The sequence below is a fragment of the Terrapene carolina genome, unplaced genomic scaffold, assembly GCF_002925995.2.
Source record: "Terrapene carolina triunguis isolate 2854851 unplaced genomic scaffold, T_m_triunguis-2.0 Scaffold132, whole genome shotgun sequence".
In the NCBI taxonomy this organism is placed as follows: domain Eukaryota; kingdom Metazoa; phylum Chordata; order Testudines; family Emydidae; genus Terrapene; species Terrapene triunguis.
The window spans coordinates 3,305,081-3,330,091 of NW_020664483.1; the positions used below are offsets into that span (position 1 = coordinate 3,305,081).

Genomic DNA, 25,011 nt, shown 5'->3' on the forward strand with positions numbered 1-25,011 from the left:
AACAGTCAAAAAAAAAAGAAAACATCGCAAACGTGTGTAAAAGTTAAAATGGGGGGGGAGGGCAAATTTTTTTTTGCTTGGGGCGGCAAAAAACCTAGAGCCGGCCCTGCATATCTGGCATGTAAATACCTTGCAATGCCTGCTACAAAAGTGCCATGCGATTGTCTGTTCTCACTTTCAGTTGACATTGTAAACAAGAAGCAGACAGCATTATCTCCTGCAAATATAAACAAACTTTTTTATCTGAGTGACTTGCTGAACAAGAAGTAGGACTGAGTGGACTTGTAGGCTCTAAAATTTTACATTGTTTTATTTTTGAATGCAGTTATTTTTTTGTACATAATTCTACATTTGTAAGTTCAATTTTCATGACAAAGATTGCATTACAGTACTTTGAGGTAAATTGAAAAATACTATTTCTTTTGTTTTTTATAGCACAAATATTTGTAATCAAAAATAAATATAAAGTGAGCACTGTACACTTTGTATTCGGTATTTTAATTTAAATCAATATATTTGAAAATGTAGAAAACATCCAAAAATAGTTAATAAATTTCAATTGGTATTCTATTGTTTAAAAGTGCGGTCACGATTAATTTTTGTGTGTTACTAGCATGAGTTAGCTGCGATTAATCAACAGCCCTAATAATTACAAATATAGTTCAAACTTCACTTTATTATGCTCAGATTATGAACATGGGAATAAGTGAGGGCAGTCGTTAGTGATGTCATTCTATAGATTCTTGAACTCATGTGGCATCATTCAGTAGTCTGAAAGAACCTTTATCAAATGTCTTCTGAGTTGCTGTTATGCACTATCATCACTTAATGCATCCTTAAAATGAAATCATCAGTTTCCCAGATCTGGATGTTTTTGGTAAGACTTTACCTTGTATTACCAGATTCAAATAGAGAACTGAAAGCAGAAAATATCATAGATCATGCACCAAGTCCAGAAGAACGTGTACTCCAGTTTTAAAAGCCAAAAAATAACGTCTTGCTTCACATCTCTTACAGATAGTCCATATTCATGAAAACAAGGAATCCTGCAAGTATTTTCTCTTGAAGCAAGAATTAATGTTTAAAAAAATACTCAAGATTAAAGAATTCAGATGGTAAGATTTATAATCAGGATAATTTCAGCCTTTTTTAAAGCTAATTTTCTTTCTCTCAAGGTACATCTCGGACTATTTGACTAATCATAAAATAAGAACATTATGTAATATGGAGAATTAAGCAAAAAATTTTATCAGATGCATTGACAGGGTCTGTTAGCCAGTTATTTTCTATGCCAACTTTGAACAAAGATTTAATATTATGAAGTTTTCTAGTCAACTGAGAGATTCACTTATATAATGGGACAAGACAGCCGTCTTCTCTTCACTTCTGTTTGTTCTTTCAATCAAACATCTCACTATAGCTAACTGATTCAGGTATAAAAGGCTTACAACTATATGATATGGAACTATATGATAAAATTGACCTCTGGTGATATTTTGCTTCACCTTCAAGATTATATTTTGCTTATATTCAGGCTCTTTTTAAAGATTTTGTAAAGCAGCTTGGTTTAACTTCACCCTTATATGCTCATATAACCAATACCCCGCCATCAAATTTTCAATGAAAAATAGTCTTGTAATGGATTGAAGTATCTGGGAATGATGTCTCTTGTGACATAACTAAATTGTTCAAACAATTGAAAATAGATCTCTAGATATGACACTCTAGCTGTTGCTTTATTAGGGTATGTGAATTTGATTAATATTCTCCCCAGGATTTTGTAGTATCTTCAATCTCTCTTATTCTTCCTGCTTGATTTAAGATTAACCAGTTTATTTCTCTCTCTTTGTAAAGTAAAAGTGCAAGGATCGACTTGTTAATATTTCAAAAAGAGACAAGCTTCCACAAGATCCAACTCAACTTTTAAATTTATGGCCGAATTTAGATACCAACAATCACAAATATACTTTATTCCATGTAGTGTCCCATATAAATAGGATTTACTCATGGAGTAAGTCACTATTCAATGCAAGACCATCAGGATCTGACAAATTAAATTTGCCATAAACTGTTTCCACAAGATGTTTAAAATTCAAAATGATCTGGATAATCTGGAGAAATGGTCTAAGTAAATCGGATGAAATTCAATAAGAACAAATGCAAAATACTCCACTTAGGAAGAAAATCAGTTGCACACATACAAAATGGGAAATGGCTGTATAGGAAGGAGTACTGTGGAAAGGGATCTGGGGATGATAGTGGTTCACAAGCTAAATGAGAGAGTCAGTGTAACACTGTTGGGAAGAAAACAGAAAGAAAAAAAAAGCAAACATTCTGGGATGTATTAGCAGGAATGTTGTAAGCAAGACACAAGTAGTAATTCTTCTGCTCTACTACACGCTAATTAGACTTCAACTGGAGTACTGTGTCCAGTTCTGGGCAACATATTTCAGGAAATGTGGACAAACTGGAGAAGAGAAGACAACATGATAACAGTTTTCAAGTACATAAAAGGTTGTTACAAGAAGGAGGAAGAAAAACTGTTATCCTTACCCTCTGAGGATAGGCCAAGAAGCAATGGGCTTAAATTACAGCAAGAAGGGTGGATTTGATTTAAATCGCAAGTCAGGAAGACTCGATTTAATCATGGATTTCTACATAAAAGTGCATTCTTGTTGGTTGTTATAACCTTAATACATATTCTTCACAACTCAGAGATAGATGTAGGTTTCATTTTTAGAAGGTACACACTATACATTTTTAAACAGTGATTTATTTAGAAAAAACTTTTCCGATTAGTTTTACAGCTATATCAGAAAATTAATGATTGTTTGGTTATTTCATTTACCAAAGGTAATTGAAACAGATATTTATGAAGTCATTGGGAAGTGAACTATCTCCATCCAATTCAACAGGTTAATCATTAATATTTGGAGGCTTTTCTTGCCATGCTGTATTAGGAGGAGAACATCACCAGACATTTAAATTGTTTTATTTAACTAAAACGACAACATTAAGTATTCTTTTTTTTTCTTCAACAGCAAACATACAATATTTTAACAAAACAAGCATATGTCCCTCGCTTCTCGCATTTATCTCCAGACTTCTTCTCCTTGTCCAGATCTATTCCGCCCCCAACAATCTTCTATTCATTGAACTTTTTGAAACTTTGCACTTTTAGAGAGAGGTAAGGGATTGACTCTGAGTACACAAATTTGCAGAGGGACAATAGGGTTGAGGTCTGTTATTTCTCACCTCTAATTATTTATTTTAAAACATTTTTGCTGTTAACAAGCATGTTACCTCTGGAGATACAAATCCACAGTTTGAGAACTGCAAAACTAAGCATCTCTGATGGTATCTTCTAGACTGAGCCCCACTGGGTAGATAGAAAGATTAACCTACATAATCTATACAAAAGTGTGTGGAACCCCATAAAATTGGGTCCCTAATCCATGAACTATTGGAACTCATTTACAAATGTTTTCTTAAACATTACATGAATACATTGTCTCATACTATAGAATTAGAATTTATAATCCCTATTCCATGATGAGATATCTTTCAGCTATAATGTATCTTTAGATAGGTTTTTTCCTCAAAAAGCATTTTACCAAAAAAATCTGATTTAAATAAAAAAAATTTTTTTTTAAATCATTGATTTTTATCCACCCTGGCAGCAAGGGAGGTTTAGGTTGGACAATAGGAAGTTTTTCCTAACTGTCATGATGGTTAAACACTGGAATAAATTGCCTAAGGAGTCTGTGGAATCTCCATCACTGGAGATTTTTTTTAAGGGCAGGTTAGACAAACACCTGTCAGGGATGGTCTAGATAATAATCACTCCTGATATGAGTGCAAAGGACTGGACTAGATGACCTCTTGAGGTCCCTTCTAATCCCAGGATTCTATGTAATCTCATAACAGCAATTACTTAAAAAAAAAAAAGAGTGTGGTCCCGAACATTAGTCACTCTCACAATTATACTTTAAACTCTTCAAAGAGCTGTCCAGGATGTGAAGATTTTAGTTACAAAAGATGGGAAAGTGATCACAATCTTAGTAAGAAAGATTTTATGTATTTTTATTTTACCCTTACACAGATGTCTGATCAAATGAAAATAGCTTTTCAATGATTTATACACAAACAAAGGCTGCTCTCATCAGTAAGCTAAAAACAAAATAAAAATTAAGGATTAAAAAGATAGCAAAATCAGGAACTTTCACACTAGGAAATAGCAGAATGAACATTGCCCATGCAATCTTAATTTAACTCCCTTGTGTGTATGCATTATGATACAGCCTTTCATTAGATGCAGAAGTGACTACCTGTGAAAAGTCTGGGGGTAAGTGACTTACCCAGCACCACACAGGAATTCTGTGATAGAGGCAGGGATAGAACCCCAGTCTCTAGGGCAGCATTCAACTGCCCTAACCACAAGGCCATCCCCCTTATTCCTACAATCCCCTGCTTCATTCATCACAAACCTTCAAATTCCACAATAAAAAAAAGGCAGGGACCTATAGAAAACAGACTTCTTAACTACACGGATTCACTCCCACAGCACATTCATCCTACTCCACTCAATGACCTTGGAGTCCTGTTTGGTTTAAAAGAGAGCTCATGTAAGACTACCATGACGCATACGCACAAGGGGGGCAAATTAAGGTTGCACAGGAAACATTCACTTTGGCATTTCCTAATTTGAGTGCTTGACTTTGCAGCCTTTTACTCCTTTTTAATGCTTAAATTCCTAATTTTTTATGGTTTAGTTTATTTATGAGAGCAACCTTAACATTAAGTCAAGGTTTTTGCTTTTGAACTGCCTTAGTTTAATAAAATTCCCTCTTCTGTAAGTGCTATTTAACTAGTAAAGTACTTACAAATATCTTCTTCAACTTGCATTTTATTGTCATTGTTATCTTTGTGAAGCTCATTTGAAAAGAGAAGTGAAACAATTTTGAAAACTACCAATCTTCAGTCTGTGTTCTTGCCCTTTTTCGTTTATCATATATGGAGAGCACGAAGAAGTGTCTGACTCCTATTCCAACCCAAGAAAAAAGGAAGGTGAAAGAATTGCTTGATTTTTCACGGTGAAGCAAGAAAAGCTGCAGTTTCTAGACCTTCATCTAGAACAGGGATGGGCAAACCTTTTAGCCCGAGGGCCACATCTGGGTATGGAAATTGTACGGCGGACCATAAATGCTCACAAAATTGGGGGTTGGGGTGCAGGAGGGAGTGAGGGCGTCAGCTGGGGGGGCGGGATCTGGGGATGCAGGAGGGTGCTCCAGGCTGGGATCAAGGGGTTCGGAGGGCGGGCGGGAGGAGGATCAGGGATGGGGCAGGGGCACAGGAGGAGGTCAGGGGTGCAGGCTCCAGGCAGCGCTTACCTCAAGCAGCTCCCGGAAGCAGCAGCATGCCCTCCCCCTCTGGCTCCTATGCAGCGGCACGGCCAGGTGGCTCTGCACGCTGCTCCGTCCGCAGGCACTGCCCCTGCAGCTCCCATTGGCTGCAGTTGCTGGCCAATGGGAGCAGCGGGGGCAGTGTGCGGAGCCCCCTGGCTGCCCCTACGTGTAGCGGGGGCATGCTGCTGCTTCCGGGAGCTGCGCGGAGCCCCGGCATGCGTGGAGCAAGCCTCCGACCCCACTCCCCGGCTGGAGCTCAAGAGGCAGATTAAAATGTCTGAAGGGTCATCTGTGGTCCCCTGGGCCATAGTTTGCCCACGCCGATCTAGAAATTATTACTTAAGCTCAACTCAAGCAACTGCTATAAGGAAAAGTTAATCCTCCTCCACCCCACCCGTTGACAGAAAAAAACCCAAAACTGTTAGACAATATTCATTATCAAGCTATTGAATCATCCACTTAAATATCAGAAGAATAGAATGGATAGGTAAAGATCCTGAAACACTTGACAATCTTCCAAGAGGTCAGAGCACAGTTATACCTCTCAATACCAAAAAAATTATGAAGAAATTGAAGGAAATTCAGAGAAAACATATAAGCACGATTAAGTGGTTTGAGGTCTATATAGGAGAAAAGATTAAGTGAACAAAATGTGTCCAATCATTTCTTCCCCCAAAATTTCCCATTACACCATTTTCCACCCCTAAAATACGATGTCTACAATAGTTACTTTTATATCATAGCCTACACAAGTTTACTTGTAATTGGTTATGACCAAACACTGACATTTTTGTATCAGTATTGTAAAACTACATTTAAGTTTGTTGCTTTAAAACCTGAAACTCTGCAACTGAGAAGCGTTCTTAGTTACTGGTTTTGTACATGCTAAAAAAAAACACCTTGTGATCTCTCCACATTTCTGCAGTTTGCTAACAATTATAAATCTTATAGAATATTTTCTGTTGGTTACTTCCTGTACAGGCCTAACAGCCCAGAAGAAATCAGCACTGTAAACAGAACACTATCGCCACAGCATCAGGCCATTCAACTTTTCAACAGATTTTTTTCCTTTACATTTTTCACATTTTGCCAAAGTTTAATAGCAGCAACAGTGACCTCTAGGTCAGACATTTCACGGCAATTAATGACCAGACGTGCTAAAGACCTTCAGATTCACTTTCGGCAATTCATCCAGTCAGTCATTAAGCAATAATGATTTTCTGGTAGCTAAAGTTGAATTGTCATTAATGATAGTGCCAATAGAAGATGGCATAAATAGAACTAAAAGCGCTTATAACAAATATAAGAAGTACTAGCTTCTGTGCCACACAAAATGAACAGAAGGGGAAAGTCGAAAAGACAGCAAGCAAGGACTTACAATCCCAGGAGGGTATTGGAGAGGGAAACACAAAAACCATTACTTGATACTAACCGTAGCTTAGGAGCAAAAAAGTTCAGTTCTCTTCAGTTTTGCAGAAAATACAATAAGAAATGTTACATAAAAGGTCCAGTTTTCAGAACATTTGGAAACAGCAGCAGCCATATAATAAGAAAACTTCAAGCTTCCATTCAAAGAACTAACAGGCAGATGCTGGATACTATCATGGCACCACTATTCAGCTTCTTCCCTATTATTTATTACTTGCACAGTGCCACAGGATTAGTTAGCACTAAATAAGACACATCAGCATTTACTAGATATAAATCAATCCACCGAAATGTATCAAAAGACAATTGACTGTGCACTTTAACACAGCAAGTAAGGTCACAAATCTGCAGTGTACTAATGAGCTTTTCAGCCCTTTGGGTTTGTTCACAAGTGGGGAGAGAGGGTGTGTTTGTTGCATACTTGTACAGTACCTAACATAATGGGGGGGGGGCACATCCACAACACACACACACACACACCGTGCAATTCAGTCAAGGGACCGCCAGATCTCCACGCTGAAAGATTTTGTGGCTGTATCTCCACACTCAGCCTGGGCCAGAGCTCCCAGCTCAACCAAGGGGTTGGAATGGCTACAGAGTCAGCCCCGGGTGCAGCTCCCGGAGTCCAAGTGGAACAGGCGGGAGCTGGGGCGCCGGGGGGGGGGTGTCTGTGGTTCATGGGGGGCCGGGCCCGGGAGGAGGGAGCAGGTGGTCGCTGGGGCCGAGCCCAGGGCCTGGAGGGGAGGTGGTGGCTGCTGGGAGCCGACCCCCAGGACGGGCAGGAGGGTTGCGGGGGGGATGGAGGCCGAGCCCCGGGAAGGAGATGCGGGGGGAGGAGCCCCGGGACGGCGCCGGCCTCACCTTCTCCTCCACGCTGTTGACGATGATGGAGGGGTACTTGCGGCTGAGCCAGCGGAAGAAGGCCGGGACTCCCATGGCCCCGCGTGGGGCTACAGCAGCGGCCGCGTAGTTGGAATTGGAATCCAGGCGGCGGCGGCAACCGGACTTCCGGGGCAAGGGGCAGCGCAAGGCACGATGGGGGGAAAAGTGCTCGGGGACAGAGGAGGAGGGGGCGGCAGCGAACGGGGGCAAGTCACGTGACTACAGCAGCTCCGGGCTGCCATATTCGGGCATGCGCAGTGCGGGCTCTCGACCTCCCCTCAGAGGGGCTAGGGGCGGGGCCAGCCCCGTTCCCTGCTGAGGGCGGAGCTTCACTGTTGGTAGCAGAGTCGGGAAGCGGAGGGGCGGGCTCGCCCGCCTCAGTCCCGGGCACCCTCAATAGCCCCTACAGCGCCCCCCCCGCCCACGCACGGCTCACGCGGGCCTGAGGCTGCAGGCAGCCCAGGGGCGCCAGCCGACGTGGGCCGTTGGGGGCTCGCCCGCGCGGGGCCAGCCTCTGTCCGCCCCCTTTAGCCTGTCCCCAACGGCCTGACAGAACGGGCCGCTGCGCTGCTACTGCGCATGCTCGCACGGACTGAGCATGCTCAGTGGCATCTGCTGAAGCCGCTGCCCTCAGGTGGGCGTGAGACAGCTGCTCCCTGCAAAGGGGGACTCGTGGGAGGCGTTGGGCAGGAGGGAGCTGGCCGCACGGGAGGCAGGGGCAGAGTCAGGGTGTGGGGGGTAGGCCACCGGGTTAAGACCCTGCCAGACAGAGCCACGGCGAGGGGCAGAAGGCATAAAAGTTACCCCTGCTGCCCCCAGGGGCCAGGCAGCAAGTCCTGACCGGGCAGTACAAAATAAGGCCCCCTCCAGTGACCTCTTGTGGCTGTTGCAATTTGTGACATGACACCTTTGTGGTGGCAGAAGGATGCTAGCAGGATCGACACCAGGGCTGAGGGCTGCTTGACTACACCCATCCGTGGCATGAATTTCACACACACACACCCCTTGGTCAGCCTAAGTTTGAGGTGCAGACCAGGCCCTAAGTCTGCTAAAAGTGCCACCCCTTCCAGGGTACTTAAAAGTCCAAATAAACACAAAAGCAAACCCCCTTCACCCTTCCTCACTCTAGAGCAGACCAAGAAAACAAACACTGCCGCCCCTCTTGGACTCATGCCAACCTAAGGCATGCATTGGCAACCAACCAAGATGGTCTTCCCAGGCCTGCCTACCTTCCCTCAGGAAGGTGCTGCTACACAGCACTCTTCTTCAACTCCTGACCCCAGCCAGCCACCAACTAACCTGGGCTCTTTGCTTTTAGCTTTTCCGTTGCAGCCTGACACCTGCTCCTAGGTGTCATGGGGCTGGGCTGATTGGGCCCCCAGCAGCCCATTAATGCTTTTCTGACTCACATGGGGTTTTGTACAGCTCATCGCAGACCCCAGGTGGAATAGATTGTTTAGCAGAAGTAGTCAGCACATATTCTAAGGCTGTGTCTACACCACGCAGCTTTTAGCGACACAGCTGTGTTGCTACAGCCAGGCCACTAAAAGGTGTGCAGTGTAGCCGCTGTTTGTCAGCTCTCCTGCCGACAAAAAACGTCCATCCCCCATGAGTGGCGTTACCTTTGTCTGCAGGAGAGCGCTCCTGCCAACAAAGCGCTGTTCACGCCCGCACTTGTCAGCAAAACTTTTGTCTTCTGGGGGTGTTTTTTTTAAACACCTCTGAAAGACAAAAGTTTTGTCCTTCAGCTGTCAGTGTAGACATAGTCTAAGGTACCATTCAAGGTAGAGTGGCCCATTAGCACCTTTTGATAGGACAAAAGGGGGGATTAGTGAGTCACTGTTCCATCTTGCTTTTAGCTGAGATGCTCAGAATACCTTTCCCAGACATGAATAAGAGCTCTGTGTGGCTCAAAAGCTTGTCTCTCTGAACAACAGAAGTTGGTCTGATAAAAGATACTGCCACACCCACCTTGTCTGTTTTACAATCTATCCATAACCAATTGACCAACTTTTGGGAGGAATTGCTTTATTGGTTATGGTGAATTTTAATTTTTGTATAATTGCCCAGAACCTGGGATCTATGATTGGGATTATGATTTCTTATTAGTAATAATTATAAGTATTGGCATCATTTTATATATTTAACTAAAGAAGTGTATAAAATCAATCAGAAGGATTTTTAGAACAAGCTTGTTTAGAGGATGTGAGTTCATAAAGAAGAAAGAAGACTTCTTGAAAACTGAAAAGAACATTATTTTTTAAGGTCAGGATTGTTGCTCACTCTGCATACTGGTGCAGGGGAGTATGGGAGCATAAGGTACTGCTTTTTTCCCCCATGCAGAACACCTTCATTGCAGGTAGCAGTGCGTGACCCACCTCTACATACTGCAGTGGAAGGCGAAAAATCCCTAAAGTCACTGCCAAGCTGACTTGGAGGGAAATTCCTTCCTGGAACCCAACAGGACCCACTCGTATAGATCAATAGCAGATTACTTACCCTCTGAAACACCCACAATACTTACCCCAAGCAGAATTTTTACCCTGAAAAAGAAGTTCCAGAGACTCCATGAAGTCCATTAGGACTCCATTGCTATTGATTTATGTGGAAGGTGATCAGACACTGTGCTGACGGGCAGCAGTATAAAACCAATAGACAGCAAAGGGGGAACCAAGAACCCAATTTTGACTCCTGTGCATCTATGCACTGCCCCTTCCTTAGTGCATATTGGTAATTGGCAATCTTGCCTTAAGTATAATTTCCAAATGCATTATTCAACTAACTACAAACTGTGTAAAAAAATTTCTTCTCTGGCTCCGGCTATATGACACTTTTCATCCAGAAAACAGTTGAATAAGGAAAATTAAGCAAGGTGTTGCTACCAAGACTTATTACGATTTTTCCCCCCTGTTCCACAGAAAGGATATGGCTGCACAGTAATGAAACAGGTTTGAAACGTAAGAGGGGAGGATTTTTTTCCCCTTCAGAATGGATTTACGGAAATGTTGCCTCTTGTGGTGATTCACAAAGCAAGCAACAGCAGCAGTCTTTAAGAAAAGTCATAATGATTATAGAGCGCTGAAAGTACATAACTGAGCTGATGCAATTTCAACAGAAGCACAAACTGGAAAATTGGAGGGCACGATTTGTGACAAATACAAGGAGCAGCAATGAAAAAAACCTTGTCATGTCATTTGTACATTGCATAAGCAAATAAAAATAAATTAGCCATTTGAGGATGTTGAAACTGAATTAAATCTTCAGATATTAAATGGGATTAACGTGATCAAGATTTTGTACTCTACCATGTCTTGGTGACAATATACCGACTTCATTAGGGCAATGACGTTGGTGAGGATGTAAGAAAGAGGTTTGGGGAAACGTTAATAAAAATAATCTCAGTACTGGGTACTGAGTCATCTACACTGATTGGAGGGAGAGGGGGAAGGAAAGAACCGTAGGTATTTACAGTAAAACAAATTAACCCAATATTGTACTTCTCATTATTCATAGCTTCATTTAGCTATGATATTAAACCATGTATGATCATATCTCTGATTTAAAATCTGTGACTTGAATAGGTTTCTCAGTAACCTCAGATTGGCACTACATCTGTTGTATGAGGTAAAGATAGGCCTTTATCTGTTCCTTCGAAAATGTCCCCTGACTGAAGCATGTTATTGTAGCACTACTACTCCTAGAAATTAGTATACTTATCACATAGAGAGGTGACTTAATATGAACAGTTCCTGAGCATTGATAGTTTTTCTGATAATAAAAATGACAAATGGACTAGTAAACAAAACTAATCATCTCCTTTCCTTATACTTACTGGCTTAAATTATGGTTGAAATTCTTGTTTTTCGCTAGCTCCAAACATTTTTAATTCCTCAATAAACATTTCACTGAAAAAGTCGACCTACTTTTTGTTGCAAAAATGTAGCCCTTGCTACATATCCTAAAACAAACCCTGCCATGTGCAGAAATCTATTATGTGAAATCCTCTTTAAGGAAATGTCCACCAGTGCTTGCCAAACAGAAATGTACATAAAGGAATGAGAGACCCTGCATTGTGATCCAAACAAGCAGTCAGTTGAATAAAAGACCCAGTGCTGTTGTGCCAGATATGTGCTTTTGCACCAATGAAACTATAGACTCATGAAATACATAATAACCTACCAGAGAAGCAACAAGGATAGTAGGAATTCACTGGTAAAGCAAAACTCCCAAGGACAACAATGGTAAAAATGCCTGTCCAACATCCAACCTAGAAGGTTTGCCATTGACTTCAGAGGGGCCAGGATTTCACCCCCTCAAGCCAATGCCACTACTCGAGGGTGCAAAGTTAAGCACCAGTGTAAATTATTTGCAGGATATTATCTCAATGCTATTTTTTAAACATTGTATTAGGGACGATATAAAAATTGTCAGCCATGCATGCTTGGTGGACTGACTGCATTCTGGACTGGGTAGAGGTTTCTTTTTAGGGCCGCTGGGAGGGAGCTGCACCTCTGATAGAAGGAGGTTGGAGGGTAAATTTCTCTTACCAACAGCCTGCCTGGTGTGAGCTTTCAAACTGCGGGTTTTGTTCAATTTTAGTTGATTGGTAAAGAGGTTCTGTGCACCAGCACACACCTTCGCATGGGGTCTCGTGATGCTTCCCGGGGTACCCAGGGTTGTGAGGCACCTTGCTGCCACCTGCCCTGAGCATGAAAATTTGCCTTTCCCCATGCCTGCCTCAACTGACACCTCCTGCCACAGGAAGCACAAGCATTCCCCTCTCAGCTTACGCAGGCTCCGCTGTCCCTCAGGAAGGTTAGCGATAGGTGCACCCACTCCAGCCCCAATTCTTCCGAGCGTCCCCCTGCAGTGTCCAGCCCTTGTGCTGCTGACACACAATTCCCAGAGCTGCTGTTCCCAAAGGATCAGGACACCACAGCTTACTGGTTACACCTTAGACCCCAGCTCTGCTTAACACACAACACTTGGATTTGTTTATAGAGAAAACAAGTGTACGTTTATTTAACAAAGATCAGAGAGGCACATAATTAGAGCCCTGCGCGGGCACAATTGATATCCACGGATGCGGATCTGCATGGAAATAAAGTGGATATCCGCGGATTTGCAGGGCTCTAGCAACAACGAGCAAGACCAGCAGGGTCATGGTCCGCAACGGGGACAGGAACTGCAGCAGCATGTCGGGCTGCCACTCGCAGTACCCAGTGCCCAGCCCAGGCAGCTCTACAAATAATCACAAGCAGAAATATTGGAGACAAAGGATTACCTATAAAATCAAATCGCAACATACATTCTAGAACCTAAGCTTAAATCGCAAGATGCCTTCTTGTTCTTTGCCCAAAGTCCTGCTCACAGCATTTTTCAATGAGGATGGTTGAGACCCTTCTTCCATGAGACCAAGCCCGCTAGCAGCTTTTGTCTCCCCGATGAAGAATGCTAGGGTGTCCCTCTGCACCCCTTGATATATTAGACCAGTCCTTTGTTCTTCACCTGTAAACAGGGTTTCCCTACACGCACACATGCACACTCTTCACCTCTTCCTGTTCATTTCTTCTCCTGAAGTCCCTGCATTAGCATTTGACTCAGTCTGCAAATTGATTTCCATCATAAGACACAGAATGCACAATGGTCCGCCAGGGAGATAAATGCATCCTACCCCGTTTGGTGGAACCTGTCTCAAGATATGTCACCTCTGAGTGACCTGCCTTTAACTTCAAGGCCTTACGATGTAATTTCCTATGTATAGATATCCTTACATATTATCCACGCCTACATTTTGCAAAGATTATGATGACCCGGGGAACATAGGCTTTCAGTAGAACCCTTACATGACACCGTTTGGTGAACTAGATTGTAAATACCAGACCCCAGTGTGACGTTGCACTCTATATGATTTCATGAAAATATGCTAATGAGTGTAAATATAATGTAACTGGAATATGCTTCATGCAAAAGGTCTCTTGTAAGGTATCATTACAAAGCTTATAATCTACTGAGTGTGGTCATCCTATTTGTATAAATGTACCACTCTTGTATCTGAAACTAGAAATATGAAATATAACTCTGAGGGCCTATTGTAGTTATGCAAAGTGTGGGCCATTAATGGTGGTTTGGAATCTCGATGGCTCTTATTAACCAGGACAATTGACTGTAGATGGCTCTGTTTTACTTGTAAGTCTTCCTGTATACGTGTGTGCTGGCAAGTGGGTAATAAAGTCTTACAGTGACATGTGATTAGGGCCGGCTCCAGGCACCAGCAAAGGAAGCAGGTGCTTGGGGCGGCCAATGGAAAGGGGCCACACGTCCGGGTCTTCGGTGGCAATTTGGCGGCGGGTCCCTCAGTCCCTGGGAGCAAAGGACCTGCAGAAGAATGAAACGGCGCGATTGAGCTGCCGCCAAAGTGCCGCTGATCGGCTTTTTTTTTTTTTTTTTTTTGCTTCGCCGCTTGGGGCGGCAAAAAAGCTGGAGCCAGCCCTGCATGTGATCATGTCACCTGAACTGGGATCCACCTTTAACCTGGTGTTTTTCCATTGAGAAGGCGGGGTGGGAACCCAGAGGGACAAAGGATTCCCGCCTTATGCAAAAGATATATAAGTGGGTGGATCAGAACAACGGGGGCGGCAATCATGAGAAATCCCCTAGCCACCACCTGAGCTGGGACAAGGGCTGTAGCAGGGGAAAGGATTGTGCCTGACTAGGAAGGCGTCCAGTCTGTGATAGAAGCTTATTGAAACATCTGAGGGTGAGGTTTTTTCTGTATTCACTTTTCTTACTGTATTAGACATAGATTTGCGTGTTGTATTTTATTTTACTTGCTAATTCACTTTGTTCTGTCTGCTATTACTTGGAACCACTTAAATCCTACTTTCTGTATTTAATAAAATCACTTTTTACTTATTAATTAACCCAGAGTATGTATTAATACCTGGGGGGGCAAACAGCTGTGTATCTCTATCAGTGTTATAGAGGGTGAACAATTTATGAGTTTACCGTGTATAAGCTTTATACAGGGTAAAACGGATTTATTTGGGGTTTGGACCCCATTGGGAATTGGGCATCTGAGTGTTAAAGACAGGAATACTTCTTAAGTTGTTTTCAGTTAAGTCTGCAGCTTTGGGGCACGTGGTTCAGACCTGGGTCTGTGTTGGAGCAGACTGGCATGTCTGGCTCAGCAAGACAGGGTGCTGGAGTCCCAAGCTGGCAGGGAAAGCAGGGGCAGAAGTAGTCTTGGCACATCAGTTGGCAGCCCCAGGGGATTTCTGTGCTCCAACCTGTCACACCCAGGACCTCTGTAACCCTGATGCACCCATGTGCCCTCTCCCAACTGGCATCAAGAGGTTCTTGGGTCACAGGTCTTCCTTGTCTCTGCCCCATGCCACAACTGTACCCCTTCTCAGGATGGGAGTTGCAGGGGCCATCAATACAAGAGCCAGCTCCTGGGCTTGTTGTGAGGCCCATCACCACCGGGCATGCTGGACCTCCTTTCTCTCCTACCCTCACTGTCTGCCTTCAAGCAGGCTGGGGTGTGCTCTGCAGGAGAGAGGATCCAGCCACCCCACACTTTTGTGTGTGTGGAAGCCCTTTCTGACACCATCCCAGCAGAGCCACTGTGCCCCATACAAATACAGAGTCCTCTGCTAGGGTGGTGTCAATGGGGTTAAAGTCCCCTTCTGGATGACAGACTGTATATCGGCAACTCTTTCTTAAATGGATAAAAGTAACCTTTTGCCCAAATTTTCCAAACACAGGTAGGCACTCGCCTACAAAAGTGTTCATGGGCTAATTTTACCTATGCAAACCAGCACAAAAATCCAATAATTGCACTGAAAGTCTGATGCTGTAATGCGGGTTTTTGTGAGCCTACATCCTCTTTTGCAGACTCACTTATTATGGATGCCTTTAAAATTTGGTCTTAAACCATTAAAACCTAGACAGCGATTAAATGTCTGGACGAGATGTTTCAGTAGCGGCACAGTAGTTTCTCCAAAAATAATTTAGCAATGTGTCATTGTGTATAAACTGCAGCAATCTATTACACTTTGTTGGATAGTACTTTCCCTTAGATGAGTGGCATGCAGCTTTAAATCTGTTACAGCTGTAAAGATTGCAATCCTACTGTCCATCAGCATCATCTGTCATAATCTTTGGGCTGCCAGTATGACAGCTGTGGAAGTGGAGAATAAAGTTGACTGGCAGAATGTTTTACATCTAATGAGTTTGGGCACAATAATAGTATCATAAATAATGCTCTAGAGGAACTCGGCTCTCACTTGAATTCCAAAAGAGAGATATTGCCTTACCAGGATCTCACGGAGCCATCTGTCATCAAATATTAGTCTTTTTGTCAATGACTGGCCTGGACTGAGAGAATGGAAAACATCTTAGTGTAGTGGTAAATGCACTGCCTCATTCAGAGAGATTTAAAATGGAGTTACATCCCGGAATCAGTGATTTCAAGATGATTCTGAAAGTGCTAAAAACTACAAAACATATTGTGTCAGATCTCCACTGCAGAATGCTAATGAGACTGTAGCCAGATGAGTTTCGGTCTGACGTTCCCTGGAAATTATTTAGCAGCAAAATCTTTGGGTCGCATGGTTTGCTGGCACCTTTTTAATAGGTTTGCTATGGTGCATAAAAATTAATAACTACGGCTTAAGGACAGTGTAAAACCAATGTAGCGAGGAAGTATGAGCCAGTAGTTAGGGCACTAAAGTCTTGGGTTCAAATGTCTGCTCTGCTACAGACTTCCAACGTGACCTGGGGCAAGTCACTCAAGCCCAGATCCTCAATGGTCTTTCAATGGGAATTAGTCGCCGAAAGATCTCTAAGGATCTTGGCCTTGGCCTCATTGTGTATCAGGGGAGGTCTACACTTAAAAAGCTGCTGCGACGCAGCTATTACATTACTACGCTCCGGTCGGTGTAGTTAATCCACCTCAGCGAGAGGAGGTAGCTATGGCAACGGGAGAAACCCTCCCATCCACATAGCACTATCTACACCGGGGGGCTAGGTCAGTATAACTCCATTGCTCAGGCTGGGTGTGGATTTTTTCATGTGTCCCCCCCCCCCCCCAAGTGACATAGTTAAACCGATGTAAGTTTGTAGTGTAGGCTTGGCCTCAGTTCCCATCTGTAAAATGGGATAATATTACTTCCCTACTTCACAGGGGGGTTGTGAGAAAAAAACACATTAAAGATGAAGATGAACTCAGATATTAGGGTAATGGCAGCGATATAAATACCTTAGCTAGATAAATACGTTCGTCTCCTTGGTTTTGTTCACTAAGTATCCTTCTATATTTTATTGAGGGGGAAAATTGTCATTCAAAAGGCCTGTTAGTAGCAGCATATGTTTCATTTTGTTCCTCAGCTGGTGTAATTCAATATGGTTCTACTGAAGTCAATTGCGCTACACCGATTTACACCAACTAAGGGATCTGGCCCGGGTGGAAACCAATTAGACCACATAGTGAGGAAAAAGGGAGAGAGAGAGAGAGAGAGAGGGGATAGGATTAAGTTAATTTGTTCTTTTAAAAAGCAGAGGAATGAATTCAGATAGGGCTCATCAGCAAGGGAATAGATAAGAAGCCAGGGTGGCATAGAAATATAATAGACCGTCTCTGCACTGGGCCAAATCCGGAGGCAAATTCCCAAATAATTTCTAGGGAATATTAGAGCTAAATTCATCTGGCTGAAATCTCATTAGCATTCTGCACAGAAGAATTTATAAGATGTTGCTTAGCAGTGTTTGGGGATTTTAGTACTAGCCATGCTGGTTACTCCTGGGAAAAGGAGCCAGGCTTACCGAATGAACATTTGCCTGAGCATGGGGCTGAACAAAATCTGGGGACCAGATCATCCTTGACTAGAACCTGTCCTGTGGTAAAATCTGCAGGAAGGGCTTTGGAGTCTCCTGAGGTCCCTTCCAACCCTGATATTCTACGATTCACAACTCAGAAAGATGTGTATCCCTCTCGGCCGGCCGTGTCTCCCTCCCCAACCACTTCCCCGCTGGCAGAGTCCTGCATAAGTATTGAACAAAGGGCAAGGGTCAATTCCGCTCTTTTAAATTTCCTTGGATTTCTTCTCTCTCGTCTCATTACGTTTAGAGACAGGGGCTGACCTGACTCCTGATCCTGCCCCCTCATATGTCTATCGCGGAGGAAAGCATTTTGCTGAGGATCATGGGTAGAAAGTCTGGAGCTTTGCATTTGAGTGGGATGTGGTGACCCTCGTCTCTGTGAGGCACACAGTAGATTTGAAGCAGACTCTGTGCTTGTGGATTGCACCTTGGAGGGCATCACAGAAATGGGCCCTATGTCCACCAATGAGTGTCTATACTAGATTTTTTTTAATACCGTCTATTGCTTTCTGTAAAAGTGAAGGTCAGACTGAGTGAATGGCCCATCGTCGGCTCAGTCTTGAAAACTCATATGCACATGCTCATGACATCATTTAAAACTACACTCATGCCTAAGTGCAGGCTCAAAGCTTTCAGTAATATCTCCAAAAGCACCTAAGTGAGTGAGGTTCCTAAGTCCCATTTTCAAAAGTGACTTAGGCAGTTAGAAGCCCAAGTCTATTGACTGTCAATGAGATTTAGACTCCTAAGCGCTTACATTACTTTTGAAAATGGGACTTAAGGCCAGATTTTCAAAGGTATTTAGATACCTAAAGATGCAAATATATTGTATATATTTTATGTATTGTGTATCACATACAAATATATTGTATGTATATATATTTATACATAGAATATATACTACATCTATAACAATACATACAATATATTTATATATATTACATACAAATATATTGCATGTATTTTATGTATTGTATATTATGTGTATTTAGGTACCTAAAGATGTAAATATCTCTATCTTAGGTGGGGGAAAAAACCTGGGAAATTCAAACCCTTTGTCAGAGGAATGTTAACGCTTCCAAGCGAAGCACTCAAAAGTGAAGAAATGCCAAAGTTATGGGATGCCCATCAACCTTAACTCTGCCCTTTTTGTGTTCACTGACTCTATTCTGTTTTCTCTGCAGGACTCATTCCGGGTCATCTCGTGATACCCTTACTCACCTCCAGTACCACTTGACTCCTTGAATTGTCTCTATTGGGACTGTTTGAGTCAGAAACTATTCAACATGAGAATGGGTAACAGTCTGTGGCAAGCCTCTTACAATGCGCAAGTTGGAAGGTGTGCTGTGTGAATGAGACAGAAGTCTTGCAAATCTGCACTTATTCTTGGGTCAAATTCTCTTTGCAGTTAGCACAGTGTAAATATAGAGCAGTTCTGCTGAAATCAGTGGAGCGGCTTTACATTTACACCTGTGTAACCAAGAGCACAATATATTCTGTTACACTGGTGTAAATTCGGAGTAAGTCCATTGACTTCAATGGAACTATTCCAGCATGCAAGTTGGATGGGGTGCAGTGAATAGTATGCAAATAGGAACTGAACAGCTGTCTCATTCATTGCGCCCATCCAGCCTGGCTACTGAATGAAGCAGGGGTCTTGAAAAAATTACACGGGCTCTTATTAAAGGCTTTGGACCAGATTTTCAGCTCGTGGAAATCAGAATAGCTCCACTGACTTTAGTGAGCTCTGATGCTTTCCGCCAGCTGAGAATCCGGCCCTATGTTTGAACGTGTATGCACAAGGGGACAGAGTTAAGTTGCACAGGAAACCTTATCATTGGTATTTCCTGGCATTCGCGTGCTGGACCTTGCACTGTTCATGTTCTTTTACCATCGATTTTTGGGACTGGGTCTGTATATTGGTTAAACACTGGCCTTTTGCTGGTGTATCTGAAGTGCAGATCTGCAAACCTAGCCCATAGCCAGAGCCATATGGCAAGCTCCACGTTTGTGAAGAAGCCTAAACTATTATTAATTTCTGCTGCACTAAGAGTGCTCAGAATGATGCTGAAATTTCCAGCTGAGGCACTTTTGTGTCTGCCCAAAGGCAGCAGCTAGCCCTTCAAATTGGGTTTATTCTTTTGCAGGCATGTGTTTAGCAGCTTTGGAAGAGGTTTCTGTCAAAACGGGGCTTTGCAATCACATCCGCATTATCCACAGGCATAGCCATGACCACAGTATTGTGCACTGGCTTCTATTCAGAATAAGCAAACCAGATTGAACAAACTCAGAACGGACTCAAATCTGTGTCAAAACTCAGCACAGAACCTAAACCTTGTGGGGATTGACAGGGTATTTGATCTCCATACCCCTTCCCTTTCTGCCTTTGTCTGAGACCGAGGGCAGAAAGACTGAAATACCATCAGCTGTTATTATTTTACCCAATTGAAACTACATTCTGCAAACCCTTCATGATTAAAAAAAAAAAGTCTATAAACAGGATAGACTTTTAAAACATAGTTTTTAGATTAGCGTGTTCTTGGGTGGTTCTCAGGGCCTGAACTGACTCAGGATAACTCAGAGGAAGGGGCAGACGGCAGTGCAAAAGCCGTGGGGAGAACGGTTGGTTGAATGCTAGCCAGGCCGCTGTGATACTTGACTGGTGTGTGTGTGTGTGAAGTGCTTTGAGAGCCGCAAATGAAATGCATGTATGAAGTGTATGACGAATGACTTGCACCTGGTGATCTGACTGTGTGCCGGCATTTTCCCTTTCCAGTCTCCTTTCTGATTGTTCTTCCCCTAGGATGTAACCCAGGGGAAAACGGGACACTGCCTGGCACTAGCCCAAGGCTCATCAGTTCACAAGAGCAAACGGGACAAACGCCCCCCGTTTGCTCCCTCTCCCTCCAGGGCCTCCGGTTGGTGGAAATTTTGACAACACAGCGTCACCAGAAATGGGTTGAGTTGGGTTTCATTCAAAAGGCCTTTTTCCCACGGACACTATGGCACCAAGCATGACAAACCCAGAATAATGATGTAGATCTATATAGTCAAGAAAAGGTTTAAAAATCAACATTTTAAAAAATTTTACTTTACCACAGCGATGTATTGCTTACCTCAAAAAGACGTTGATCTTGGCTAATCCTAGGGAAGTGGTCCTTGATGTGTAGGACTGATACATTTATTCATCAAATTCATCATCAGTGTTTTCTCTGTCCTGGGTCACTGTTAGACGCGTTGTCACATTGATCCTCATCAACGCTGCACCTGCACATCTCCATACCAGGCAGGCTGCTGGCCAAACATCTGCGGGCTGGTGAGCATCTGGTCTTTGCACACGACCATTTGATTAGCTGGAGGATTGATTCGGAAGTGCATGGTATTTCACACATAACTGGTGTGATCAGTCCATCCTCCAAGACCCATCCATGCCTGATAGGGTAGAATGTGCTCCGTCATCCCAAAGCCATTCCATTGTTTGACAATTTGCCCCCTTGATAGCAGGTATAAATGAACCCCTTGACAGTGGCTGTTTTTCTCCATTTGTCTGCTTCTTGGAAAACATCCACTGGTGTAGCTCTGCAAGCGTCATAATGTTGGTCTTCAAATGGTAAACTCGGCATATGAATGCCTCCAGTGCATTTATGACCTCGTCAGTGATGGTCTCAGCCATTCCGAGTGCCTTCAGAGTGAGGAAAGAGTCTTCAGAGACTGCATCAAGTGCCTTCCAGTAAGAGAATTCAGTCTTTCCAGCAGCGTCACATCCTTGAAAAGGCATGGAACCCTGGCAGTGCGGTGGCTTTTAATGGCCCGTGTGATAGGAACACATCTCGGAGGAATAGACAGTGATTCTCTTCCCCAGCAACAGGAACAAAAACAATCTGGTGGAAGTCTTGGGTAGCGTCTCACAGCAAGCACTAGAACGTCTGTGTCTTGTGCCAAATCCAGAGCTTAGTAGTACCTCTCCCTGTGACATTGATAGCATGCAAGATAATTTTAGTGTCAGCCTCCTCATGGGAACGATGAAGATACTCCACTGAACAGTGTAAGGCAGCAGTTTCACTGTGCCATGCAATTCTTGGAACAGTTCTTTACACGCTGGAGCGTTTTTCCTGTAAGGTGTGCAGTGAAGTCATTCTGTGTGCAAGTATGAGACAGCATCTTCTTCACTGTGGCACTGGAGATGTTCATGGAGTCAACTCTTTTGTATTGGACAGGTGCAATACCATGGAGTTTCTTCTTTCTAGTAATATTTTTTAATTGATTCCACTGCATAGGTGTGAAACACGAGGTAGACTTTGTCATAGGTCCATTATTTTTTCAGTAGCCTCATAATGAAGTGTTCAACCAAATCTTGGCAGGTGTTAACTGTTCCTGGTTTGTCAAGAGCATGTACTTTGGCCATTTCCGCACCCACTTCATATACCTTCTTGTCTTCTTAGACAAGCTCTTCAGCTGGTGGGGGAAGGAGCAGGATTGCCAAGCAGGAGACTGCTGGAGTAACTCCTGGAGCCACAGGAGAAACTCCCATCCAGGAGATCTTCACCCTGATCCTATGGGGAGTGCAGAGAACTCCCAAGGACAGACTTAAGAAGGCCCCCAAATAAGGAACTAGGGCCTGTGCAGAAGCCTCCCAGAGCAAGTGACTAGGCATGGTCAGGTTCTCCCACCATCTGGGAGAGAAACTTCAGGAGACTCCTTTACATTACTACAGTCAGCATTTTTCTCATCTGGGTCCTTAGCCAAAGCCCACTGCAGCCAATGGGCTGATACGGAGCACTCAGCTCAGGAAATATTAATAAAGTCTTGCCCGTTCCCTGCCCTGAGAAGCAGTGAGAGTGAGAATTACAGGACCTCTGGCAGTAGACTTCTTGCTGGTGGAAGATGGTTGCAAGTTTTGATACATACAGGATCATCCTTAATATCCAGACGGGGCAGAGCAGGGGTTTCCCTTTGTATAATGGCCATTCGCTGTGTTAGGATCTTTCATCCCCGAAACTTCTAATCATTCAGAGACTTTTGCATAGTTCTCAAGCTGTTTGATCCACTCATCGTCCCACAGTCCATGGGCTGTTTTTAAAATAATTCTCTGGGTCCCCGTCACCACCCTTTCCCTGGTTTTCCCCCCCATGTGCTGCAGACAAGCCCACAGACTTTCCAGTCTCATGTCCGCGATAGATGGTTAAGTGGCAGAGCTTTGAATCTGCTTTCCAGCCTGGCATTTTAGGGTTGCTGGTTTAAAGCCTCCAGCAGTTCTTTAATGAGAGCTCTCCAGCTGCTGGAAAATAGAGGCAACTTCTGCAGAGACAGGGCCAGACTCAACCAATCTGGGGCCAGGAGGTGGAAACTACATCTCCTTGTCCTTATTGATCCCCAGCCTAAGTCGCGGTGCGGTGCGGGGAATTCACCAGGGAAGGCAACTTTAAGTGTTGGAGATTCCAAAGAACCACCAGTTGTGGAGGCCGGTGAGAGGATTGAGTTCTGAGTACACCTCCTCCCCAACTAGCACTGCTCAGTGCCTTGCTGGTTCACGCTTGGTTTCTTTAGCACGTTCTTTATTTATCTCCTTTCTCAGACAGCTCAAGCAGCTCACAACACTGTTATCAGTGGCCTGGTATAAAGAGGGTTCAAATAAGAACGGCCATACTGGGTCAAACCAAAGGTCCATCCAGCCCAGTATCCTGTCTTCCGAAAGTGGCCAATTCCAGATGCTTCAGAGGGAATGAACGGAACAGGGAATCATCCAGTGATCCATCCCCTGTTTATAAACTAGGGAAGAATTTGTAATGAAACATTGCACCCTTGCCAGCTGTAGGCCTTCAAAAATCATGCATCAGGCCCTAAAAACATAATTAATTTATAATTTATGAGATTAAAAAAAAAAGCCTTGATTTGTAAGCCAAATAATAAATGTAGGGTTCTTTTTTGCCTTCTAGTTTCTGAGCCTTTCAGCTGCACCCTGGGGACTAGAAACTTTTTGTTTTTTTAAATGGAGGCGGAGATTCTTCTGATTTTATTATTGTTTGTATTACCGTAATCATGGACAAAGACCCTGTTCTACTAGGTGCTGTACAAACCGAGAAGACACAAGGACAGTCTCCGCCCCAAAGAGATTACAAGCTAAGTTGCTGTGAATCTTGATTTCAGGAGCTGGGGCTTTAACAAAAAAACACCAAATATTGCAAGACTTGTGATAAAATGCCAAGCGCTGGCAAACGGACATTGAGCTAACCTCACCGCACCGCTGCCAGTTCAGACTCACATCCTAAGAATTTGGCTGGAGTCAGATTTAAAGATGTGATGTTAGCTCATGTTAGCCCATTGTAACACTCTTTAAAAGCCTAGGGTAATCAATGGAGCTATGATTATTTACACCAGTTGCAGATTGGCCCCAAGGCTATTAATACATATACATGCTAAATGGGTCAAATCAAACTCAAACCCTGGGTGTGGGTGTGGAGGGGGTGACTCAACCTGTTTAGTGCATTTTAAAGGCAGTGTCCTTTGTCTACATTAAACTTTTCAAACATGTTAGTTAGCATGTGTTAGCCAACATGTGCTAACGTCACACTTTACATCGTACTCTATATAAGGTCTGAGTTTCTTTTGAAAAGTCAACCTGCTTTTTTCAGAAGAATATTGTAAATATTTTTCACTCTTTGCCCAAGACCTTTTATGGCAGATTTTTGACCAAAGCTGTTTTGTACTATTCAAGTCAAAGCACTAGGAATTTTTTCTTTGATTGTTTTTAAGTGGACTGACCCTAAACAACAAGTGGGCTACTGAAAGCTAGTAAATTCAAATATGCAGAACTGCTTTTCAGTAGACTTTAACTGGAAGGGTGCTTCTGTTTCTGAACCTATCATATTTATGTACAGATTTTCTTTAATTTATCCTTTGGTTTCTTTCTTAGAAAAATCTCAGGTTTAATTAAAAGTTTCAGATAAAAGGAATTCAAGAAGAAAATTAAAAATGCATGAAGCTTCTGGAGTCATCCAATTACTGGGATGTCCACATAGCTACGGCAGCATGAATTTTACAAAGCAAGTGGAAACTGAAATTCAGGGGGTTGCCACAATGAAATGCCATTATATTTAGAAATTTGCTCTATTAGAAATGTACATATGCATTTCTTCTTCTTGATGTGTCTCAGAATAAGGTAAAGATCAAACAGACAGGCTGCCCTGCAACGCATACGCACGCACGTTGAGAATGCTTTTTAAAACACGTTTTGCTCTTTACTCTTTTAATGCTAAAATATGTAAAATCATCAGAAAAAATGTTCTTTTTGCATTCAGGACTGCCACAAGAATTTGCAAAAGCAAGTTCTAGGTAATATAGTCCCAGAAACGTGCTGTGTGGACTGTAACTTTCCCGAAGAAGAGAGGCTCGATTCAGTCACTAAACACTATTT

At 43.1% G+C, this 25,011-nt stretch overlaps 1 protein-coding gene across 1 annotated transcript in view; it reads right to left on the minus strand.

Annotated features, from left to right (window-relative positions):
• The window catches only part of XRN2 (5'-3' exoribonuclease 2), a 91,897-nt gene extending 84,036 nt beyond the window's left edge, over nucleotides 1-7,861 (minus strand). Inside the window, exon 1 of the mRNA XM_024219970.3 lies at nucleotides 7,695-7,861. Coding sequence (XP_024075738.2) covers nucleotides 7,695-7,769 — 75 coding nt within the window. The 5' untranslated portion in view covers nucleotides 7,770-7,861. The remainder of the gene's footprint in view (nucleotides 1-7,694) is intronic.
• Between the last annotated feature and the right edge of the window lie 17,150 nt (nucleotides 7,862-25,011).